Genomic DNA, 10,351 nt, shown 5'->3' on the forward strand with positions numbered 1-10,351 from the left:
GTACTGTACACTATTTTCAGTCATCTATAACAAATCAGGGCATGCAGCCTCTCGTTCGAAGGAGCAGACGTCAGGACATGGAACAGAAATCCCAATAAATCTGATAATTTGCTCATTCAGATGAGCGTGATATAATTAGCATTTGTGCGGTTAAAAACAAATGCTATGCGAAATTTAATTTTCCAGTTGAGCACCACTGAGCGTGCAAGAGGAAGGTTGGGCTGCGGAGCATATGCGAAACGGGAAGGCTGAAACACTGCCGTGCATTTTTAGATACTGATGAATGTGACTGTCATCAGGAAAGATATGAGCCTTCATACCATGAGCTCATACGCAGGGAGGAGGAAACGATGCATAATCATAGGAAGAATTATATATATTTAGAAAATACATTTAAAGGGAGCACATAATGCCAGTGCCGTTACCAAAACAAGACAAAGAAATCGTTCTTCACATTTTTAAACTGTATAACAGGATTTCATCGATCGTCCAAGTCATCATATGATGTCATTCCTCTGTCTGCCAAAGTTTTAAAGCAGTCAAGCTTTTCCTTAATATTTGTCGTCTGCCATATTTGGATTCTCAAATTTTAATTCTTCAGCTTATTCTCCTTTATAGATACTACATTCCACACTTGGTTCAGGAGGTGTCAATGACAGAAGTGATGCATTTTGGTTGAACTGCTTGTTTTGCTGATTTATAACTGCATGACTGAATAATGCCAGTCGGCTTTAGTCATGGTGTTCTGTGGATTATGGATATACATTTCATACACCTTCTTGTGTCCTGAGAGAGATGTGAGTCCAGTGTCGGTGTGGTTGGAAAATTAGCCCCCCATGAATGTCATCAGGTGTGACGTGAGGGCAGCAGCTGCAGGGATGCATCTGTGCAAACCGCCTTTGTTTTCCTCTTTTGTCCTGTTATCAATATTCAGATGTGTTCATTATGTTCTCGAGCGAAATGAATTTCAGCTGCACAGACGCGACGAAGAAAAGAGACGATTCTGTTGTGTATCAATCAATTAATCAATAGGACAGTTAGAGCCATGCAGGATTAAAATCCTCTCTTTTGTGTCAAAGCACATAAATATTCATAAGATATGGGAATATTTCTGAAAGGTCGGCGATACAAAGGCGCAGGGTTACACTTCAGCAAAACTTTCATTCCGCTAAATATTCAAAAGCTGTCAAAGTTACCAATTGAACATATTGACGTGAGGTTAGGAGCACTTAAACAAAGACGAGATCGTCCGAGTCGTTCTGGGCTTTTGGTTTGCTTTGGTCTGACAGCTTCGACGGTGGTTTGATTTCCTCTCACTTGACCTGCGTCCCGTGTTTCAGATGGATAGAAAGAGAGCGTAGGACCGGGGTCAGGAATGAGGTTAAAGCATGTGCCGGCTTCGCTCATTGGGGGAGTTGTTGTTTACGGGAACACTGGCCTGTTTGTTCGTTTCTTGCATTGCATGTAAGAATAAACTGGAGGTCTGAATTTAAATCAGTGTGTTCAGGATCATATCTGAGGGATTCATTCAGCACCATGCTCGACTGCAGCATCAGATGTTATAGGTCATATTTACAGGGGGTTTATATTAGCCTTGCATTTACATTATCGACACTATCTTTTATTTAAAAATCATGTTTCAAAAAGTTTTAAAAGTTTTAATGTAAACTAAAAAAGGAAGCTTTAGTCAAGGAGCTAAATATTTCTGTATGAGGGCCGGACTGTTTGGTTAGCGCTAACGTAGCGAAAGACGTCAGCGGTACAGAGCAGACTGAGCGACAGAGGGGCAGCTGCAGACACAGTAGATGTCAGTGACTCTCAGGGGATCCAGAGCAGACGGATGTTAGAGATAGAGAGAGGAAGGGAGAAAGAGAAGACGAGCCCATGAGATAAAGCTCTTTGAGGTCACGCTTCCTCCTGGGAAAGAGGGGGATGATGGGAAAAATGTCCCAGTGGTGGGCAGCAGAGTGACGTGTGACAATAAGTGGAAGGTGAGGAGGAACGATGGATGATCCCGGCAGCGTCCTCGCTGTGCGTCATTGAACCCGATCACCTGATGCAGAGTCGTTACAATGAGCTGGATCACGTTCAGAGATAACACTCCGCTAAACTGCTCAGAGTTGTTTGTCTAAAAATGTACTTTTGATTGAACAGATGATAGTTTTATTGTTTCTGGAAGTGTTTTACTTCCAGCTGTTACGGAGACTTTTGACAGATTGATATTATCAGCGGGAAAGAAACGTCCGTCAGACAGAAGCTTCACAAGACCAGTATCTTCCTTGAAAACTGCAGAGACAAGGATTTAAAGTAAAGCATACTGATTCCACCAAAGTGGAACGATCTGCTAACACCTTTTAGTCATGCTAGCACGGCTCTGCGCAACGATTTGATGGATTGCCATGAAATGTACTACATTCATGTGCCCTTGAGGATGAATTGCAATAAATGTGGCAGTCCTCTAACTTTTCCTCCAGCGCCATCATCAGGTCTGAGTTTTAATGTCCTGTACTTCCATTTATGGCCACATACATGCAAAGCTAATGAGATTCCCACCAGCCTTAGCTGCACTTTGTGTGTAGTGCTAATTAGCATGCTAACAATCGAACCTAAAACTGTTACCATTACACTTGCTAAACATCAGCATGTTTACACTGTTGTTGTGAGCATGCTGTGGTTAGCATGTAGCTCACAGAGCTAGCATGGCTGTAGACTGGTATTCTCTCATCCATGTGTGTAGTCTCGCTCTCACTGGTCTTTCAGCGACACGCCGGCTGACCACAGCATCCCTCACTGATATAAGAAATGTGTTTTTTTTTATCCAGAAGAGATTTGATTCCCCCCCTCGCCTGAAGAAAACTCTCTCCAAAGCCTCTCTAAGGTCCAGCGAGAGGTCAGGGAGAGATTTTCTGGGCTTATTTGGCAGACTAGACTCCTACTACACTGCTTTCATCCCTCCCCTGTCACCTCCTCTCTGTCTTTATCCATCCTAAACTTCCTTTCTTTTCCGTTTCTCTGTCTTTGTCAGTTCAACCTCTCAACAGGTCATTGGTTTCAGGAAAAAGCTGAATTTGACACTGTTCATTTATTTTCTCGCAGCGACAGCTTTGCTGCTCCGTGCTTGATTGGAAAGAAAAATGATAATTTGATTAAAAGGCAAAAAGATTTGCGTGGAAAGTTTTGCAGAGCAGTTATGCAGATGTTGTGCAAACGTGCAGTAATGAACACAGCTTGTAAATGAAGCGTGTGATTCCCTGCGAGAGGAGACAGAGACAGAAATCCTACCCAGGGACAACAGGACTTCAGCTCAGGCCTGATTGAGAGATTTCTTTTTTGTTCTTGTCATTTATGCTAATGAAGGAGGGGGCCCTGCTGTTAGGGTTGATGATGATGATGATGACGGTGGTTATCGTGGCAGTAATGATGAAAAATCTCCTCATCCCTCCGCTTCTTTGTTCAGTACCAGCAGGAGATCGCGGTGCTGCAGGAGAAGCTGCGGGCGTCGGTGCAGAAGCTGGAGGAGTACGAGGCTCGTCTGAAGGGTCAGGACGAACAAGCCCAGAAGGTGCTGATGGAGTACCAGGCCCGGCTGGAGGAGTCGGAGGAGCGCCTGCGCAGACAGCAGGACGACAAGGACCTCCAGATGAAGGGCATCATCAGCAGGTGGGGAGGAGAGGAAGACGATGTCGAAGGGCAGCTCTGTGCGTCTGTTCTGTTCTTCAGATTTTACTCCAGTTTGTCCTTTTTGCAGGTTAATGTCGGTGGAAGAGGAGCTGAAGAAGGATCACTCAGACATGCAGGCGGTGGTGGACTCCAAACAGAAGATCATCGACGCTCAGGTCAGTTGGCTCCAGCGTGCACTCTGCAGGTCACGTACGTCTGTGGACGCTCTCTGTCCGCGTCGCTCACATTTGCATGGGCCGTCCTCTGCTCGAAGAAACAAAGGGTCACTGAAACACAAAGAGATGTTTAATTCATGCTGTCTCAGCTCCGGCATTGACAAGCTTGACTGGCTGAGCAGAAGCTCTCAGCTCCCTCCCACTCTTTTTCTTATAAAACACACATTTACAAATGTCTTATCGCGTTTGCTGTCAGCATGTAGCTCCTCCATAATCCGTGTGCTTCTTATTCATATAACACTGCTTTAAAGACAACAAAAAAGTGGAGAATGCTTGACTGCAAAGAATTCTGAATGTTGATTGGAATATAATCATAAATTAAGCAGAGAATGATGGTGTAACTGTTGCCAGAGAGGATTAAACCCTGCTGGAGTGTTTGTGACAGTGTGTCTGTGGATGCTGTTTCTTCTGTAAGTGTGCATCATCACATGCAGACACACACAATACAACCGCAAACGTGCATCTTTGAAGATTAATGTCAAAGTGATTTTGCAACTGAATGTGGGGGGGCAAAAAAACCAGCTACACTGCAACATGACATTAGCAGAAACCCAGACGCGGACATGCATAGGTGATTAATCTCCTTCACGCCTAAAGTAATGAGACATTGCATCTGCAAACAAACGTGCCACCGTACGGCAATAAGTTGTCTCCCTCAGTAAACAGGCAGAGCAAATGAAAACAAAAAAGCTCATTATGAAGACACGGAGGGAAGTTTGCTACCGTGGCGCAGCCCACGCTGACAGCGAGCCTCAGCCATACGAAGGCACATCATGCGTCACCTTCATCACCAGCACTTATTTCTCTCTGCGGTACGAACGACACGAGTGGCAGAGACCCGTCGTGTGAGTCACATACAGATGTCTGCTGTCAAACGCTTGTTTGGCTTCAGGATTATAATCATCTCAATCAATTAAAAGTTTAAATATGTTACAGAAAACAACAAAAATGGAGATGGAACTCTCCCGGTTTCCCTACATTAGTACACGTTGATGTTGTTGATGCTACCACAGCAGCTTTTAATGGCAGTTTATGAGGCTCATCCTCTAACTGTATTCATGTGTGTGTGCAGGAGAAGCGCATAGCATCGCTGGACGCAGCCAACGCCCGCCTGATGAGCGCTCTGACGCAGCTGAAGGAGCGCTACAGCATGCAGACTCGCAACGGCATCTCCCCCACCAACCCCACCAAGCTGCAGATTACGGAAAACGGAGAGTTCAGGAACAGCAGCAACTGCTAGACAGGCGGGCGTCTGCCCAGAGTGAGTGCTGAGTGCCTGCTTGTGTACAGATATTCAACGAGAGGACGTCGACCTGCGTGCATGGATGCATGCCTGTTTGAATGACCGCCAGGGCGTGCGTGTGTTTTAAAAAGCGGACGCAGTGCTTCGGGAAGACATTTCCACTTTTTGGACACCGGTGTAGGAGCGAGGTCATCGCTCTGAGGGGGTCAGCCGGTAGAGACAGAGAGGTCACCAGACGGCCTTCGGTAGGAGGGTGACGGCCAGAGGAAGCGGGGAAGAGCGTGTACATAACGAGACTCAAAGCTGTCCATCAGTCAAAAACTCTGCCGGTGGATGTACGCGGCAGCTGGGACGATTCAAGACCGTGCTCAGCCCGGGACGAACCACTACGTAACCACACACGGCCCCCTAGCAGCCCTCCTGTCTCTCTTTTATCCCTGTCCCTCTTGACGTCCAAGTGGACCCACTTAAAAACACCAACAGGCGTCGAGGATTATCACTTTAGAGGATTACTTTCTCGTGCTTTACTTTAAAGTCACTTACAAAGAACCAAATAGGAGCTAAAAAATAGATATTTTTAGTCCAAAACAATCTTCATGTCCCTTTTCACTCCTCGGGTGTGTTCCTGAGCGTCCCGCGGACCCCCCACCCCCACCCCACCCCTCCCCTCCTCTCCCCTCCCCTCCATCCCTAATGTAGTGCACTTTGTGAAAAGCTGTTGGTACATGAAACGCCTTAAGGAAGGAACACACCTCGATTTTATCCCACAGCTCCCCTATTTCTGCAAAAAAAGGCACAACTCATACTGTGGATTTGTAAAGGATACAAAAATCAATTGTACACACTTAAATGTATTATGAACACTAAAGTAAATGAATTCTATGTGATACTATATTAATGAAATTTAATATAGATGTAAGCATTTCTTTTTTCTTCTATAGAGTATACACACATATCTATATCTATATTTGATAATCTCAAATATAAAAGCAGCCCTTTATTTAGGAGTGAGATCGAGTTTTTATTTTTCTTCTCTCACGATGAAAGACTGTAGTGTGTAGCTTGCTTTCGAGCCCTGGAGGAGGAGGCCACACGGAGCAATGACGAGCACCGCCGCCTCAGTCATCCCTCAGACCTCCACGACGCTCCACCCTTCACGTTCAGTGCGCACCACGTTCGAGAGAAACGTCGCCGTAGCTTTGCACAACTTGCACAGTCAAGCCATCGCTGCTTCTTCTTCTTCTTCTTCTTCTTCTGGTGCTCGTCACGGCTCTGAGAGACAGGTCGGTTGAACCCAGATCTTGGTTTGTTCTTGAGTCACGCGTGTGGTCTTCTCTCTCCAGTTGCACAAGAGCTATTGAGAGGCGTGTTCAGACACTCCCTCATACTATACACTGGACTGGTGAGCCATCGCAGTAATGGCCTCCTTAGTTACAACGTTTTCTCTCTAACTGCTTTGTTTGTCAGTGTTAATGAAGTATGCTGCATCCAAACTGTGACTCTATTAATCCTAGTGGCATCATCTCTCTTCTTTTCTTACTCCACCCTCCTTCATCCCTCGTTCTTCTGAATGTGAAGATGCTCACTGGCAGTCGGTCTTAACATGAGGTCTTGGTCCTTCCGATCTCTTCCTGGCATCGCTCTCATCGCTCCATCCCTCCATGGCATTTGTATTTTGTATATTTTTGTATTCATTTCTTTCTGACCTGTAACAGGCTGTCTGAGCCTCTGCATGCGTCATCCTCGCTCTCGAGCCGACCGTAGCCTCAGTATCACCACTTGTTTTCTTTTTGTTGCCAATTGGAAGGTGATGATGATGATGATGATGATGATGATGATGATGATGAATGGCTTGCTGCAGACATATACAGTGAATATATGATAACTGAGTGTATTGAGAGGCAGGACAGCCTGGGAAAGTGTAAATAAAATGCTCACACTATTTTTACCTAATGTTAACGGAGCTTTTTGTAAATGTATCTCGTGCTCAAACTCTGCTGTATCATTATGGATATTGTAAATACAAAATAGCTCAGTCGGTCATCTGTCCTCATATACAATTAAATTAACCTGTCAGTGTTCTCCCTGTTAAAGCTATTGTTTTGTATTTAGACTGTAATATCACTAGCCAAAAAACTGACTAAGTAGGAGTTCGAGCCTTGGGAAGTCGCGGAGGACGCCTCGCTGGTTTCAGTCCAGTCCCAACGAGATCCACAAGCACAATCCTGTATTTCTCACCAGTCTGGCTCTATGCACTTTTACGTTCGGTGGTTGGTGTTTATTATTAGCTTTTTGTCTTCTTTTTTCGCACAGCGCCTCCTCGCGGGCGTTTAAAAACGTGGCAAAGTTCAAAACCGAAGAAAGGGATTTTTGGTGTAACTCGCTGACAAACCGTTCAACCAGAGGAACAGAACTTTTTAAAACAAGTCACAGGGTTTTCCTCCTCATCACGTCTCACCAGACGATCAGTCCTACAGCTGCAGATGTTAAAGCGAGGCTGTGTTACTTTAGACGGAACAAACAATGCCTTCTTGCTCTTACAAATAGTTGAATTCATAAACAATAAAACACACAGTGGCGCGATCCAACATGCTAACAAACTGCTGCTAACTTACAGCCTGAACGCTACTTGGCCTGAAGCTTTTGGTGGCTAACTGTAGCTAACGTTCACTGATTGAGTTCACTGACTTTATGACTCCTTCCCACTTGTATTATTGACACAATAGCATAGCTTTTCCGCTAAATGGTAAACTACAGTTGAACATTTACAATAGTCTTAACAGTCGGACATTTTGATGCTAACGTTACAGCCTGACTTGGTCGTTATGACCATGGACTGTATGTCAAGCAGCTTTTGGTGGCTAAGGTTAGCTACATTATACTGTATAAGGCTCATTTGGATTCAGTTAACGGTTAGGCTAGCTTAGCATTTTAGCTAAATTACAGACTACGGTTTAGCCCAACAGTAGTTTAGCGTTTAGCAGAAGTTGCACAGTCTCGCTTTAAACCGCAGTGTGCGATAATAAAGGTTAGCTGGTGTAAAGCTGTCGTAAAGCTGTCGTGTACGTCGCATCAGTACACCTAAAAAAAGTAAATAAAACACTCTGATGTTGGGCTGTCAGTTCATTCCTCCCATCCATGCTCCCACCTCAGCTCTACCGTATCAGTCAGGAAACCATGATCTCACTCTTCACACAGTTCAGCCAGTCCGACAAAAGAGTCATCAAAATATAAAGCTATAAATAAAGTAAAAGATGTTGTATGTTTTCTATTATCTTGTAGAAAATACTTTTGTAAGTATGTTGAAAGTATAAAGTATTTGCTGGATTCTGCTTCCTTTGACGACAGTGACAAAACAATAATGTACAGAGGAATTTGTGTTGACAAAATGTGGCTGTGCAATTTATGTACATTTGCAACTAGACCTATTAAAGTTTTATTTAGCTATTTTAAAATCTCACCCTCTTGTGTCTGTCTCCCGTGGACTTGCTTGCATTGTCCTCTGCGACGCTTTGTTGTGATGAAATGTAAATGAAGCTTAATTTGAGCGCATGCGAGATGAATCACATGTTCATTAAATACTCAAGGAGTCCTAGATAGATGACAAGCAGCTCGAGAGAACATATGCTCAGACTGGAGGTCCAAAGGCGGAGCGGAGGGTGTGATGGAGGGATGTGACAGGCCGGTTTGAGCGGTGCCTGCTCCTCAGCGAGCCTGACCTACATACCGCCTGATTGTTATTCCCCACAGCGGGTAGCAGAAACCTGGAATGGCCTTAACAACAAAAATGGGGGATTTTGTAGCAAAACGTCTCTATAGAATAGCTGTAAACTGAGCTGATTATCATATAAATACGCCTTGCATTTTGTTTGGAAGTATAGCTCGAAGGCAGGAGATGCGCAGCACGGAAGTTCAATACCGTGATTGTGTTATTGTTAAAGTACAGTGTGTGATGGAGCGGTGGAGTGGACCTCACTGACGGCACATCCTCGTTAGGAGATGTTTTTAAAGGAAAGCTCCTGTGCTGTTAATTGCTCTCTGTCAGGCACTCTTTCTTCTTTGGCCAAATGGAACAGGCTCCCGGGGCAAAGGCTTGCATTTAGGACACGAGACTAACAAAAACAATGCCGCTGCTCTTAACGCTCTCCAACACTCCCAAAAAGTATCAAAGGCTAGAAAACAGCCAACTTGTTGTTGGGTACTACATTCTTCAATTCCACTGCAAAACATCTCCAAACGCCAAATAAGCGTTGTGTGATATTTATTTTATACTTAACGTTTTATAGAAACAAACCCAGCTCTGAAAAGCTATTGATAACATTGATAAGTATGTTGTCATTTGTGTAAAATCAGCAGAAAATAAGAAAAGTTTTTGTTACCTTACAATGAGCTCTTATATCTTCATGGAGTCCGCCCTGTAGCGCCGTCATGTTTCTACAGTAGCCCAGAACGGACAAACCGAACGCTGACTCAGGAGAGTGCAGTTCGGATGTTTTGCGTAGTCAGCAGCCACGTGCTGGGAAAGGTAGGGGAGAGACAAGGGGCGTTCAGATAGTTGCAATCTGCTACCTCACCACTAGATGTCATTAAATCTCCAGCCCAGCTACGTACGCAAATGCTAAGTTTAAGTTTGCACTCACAGAGAAACGATCAGAAAACTGAGGCTACTCACCGATGACGGCTCAAAAACGGCGTCGTTACGCCGGCAAAGGTCCAGATGACACTGAGTTCAAAACGTTAGAATAATCCTCGGAAAAGTGCTCGATCATCTAAAATTAGCTGGATGTGCTAATCTTCCATGTGACCAATCAGGTGCTTCATTGGGTCGTATGAAGGATTCAGTGCAAACACAGATTATTACAAAGGGTCGACATGATAAATAAATGGCCTTAATATAAAGATATATAGCCTAAATATAGACTGCCTAAATTAGAGTAAAGACATTTACAGAGATAAAGCCCCCCTCCCCCTTTTTTTTTTTTTTTTTTTGGAGAATGCATATTAAAAAAATATATTTAATATACATTTTTGTTGTACAGTTTTGAGCTACTTGTACTTAAATGAATATTTTCATTTGTTGCTGCCAGTCTGACAAAATGTTGAATCTATGTAATGTAGGGTTGAACAATATGCAAAAAAATAAAATCAAAATTTAAATTTTTTTTTTGACAGATATTGCGATATAAGTCCTTTTCACAAAAAAAAGTGGGGG

At 44.0% G+C, this 10,351-nt stretch overlaps 1 protein-coding gene across 11 annotated transcripts in view; it reads left to right on the top strand.

Moving 5' to 3' along the window:
* LOC143338142 (disabled homolog 2-interacting protein-like) overlaps window positions 1-8,598 on the top strand; it is a 146,383-nt gene extending 137,785 nt beyond the window's left edge. For all 11 annotated transcript variants that reach the window (XM_076758323.1, XM_076758325.1, XM_076758324.1 and 8 more), the window contains 3 exons: window positions 3,458-3,660; window positions 3,749-3,836; window positions 4,969-8,598. In XM_076758323.1, the coding sequence (XP_076614438.1) occupies window positions 3,458-3,660; window positions 3,749-3,836; window positions 4,969-5,136 (459 nt within the window). In that variant the 3' untranslated portion in view covers window positions 5,137-8,598. The remainder of the gene's footprint in view (window positions 1-3,457; window positions 3,661-3,748; window positions 3,837-4,968) is intronic.
* Window positions 8,599-10,351: the final 1,753 nt, after the last annotated feature.

Source organism: Chaetodon auriga, chromosome 19 (assembly GCF_051107435.1).
Source record: "Chaetodon auriga isolate fChaAug3 chromosome 19, fChaAug3.hap1, whole genome shotgun sequence".
In the NCBI taxonomy this organism is placed as follows: Eukaryota; Metazoa; Chordata; class Actinopteri; order Chaetodontiformes; family Chaetodontidae; genus Chaetodon; species Chaetodon auriga.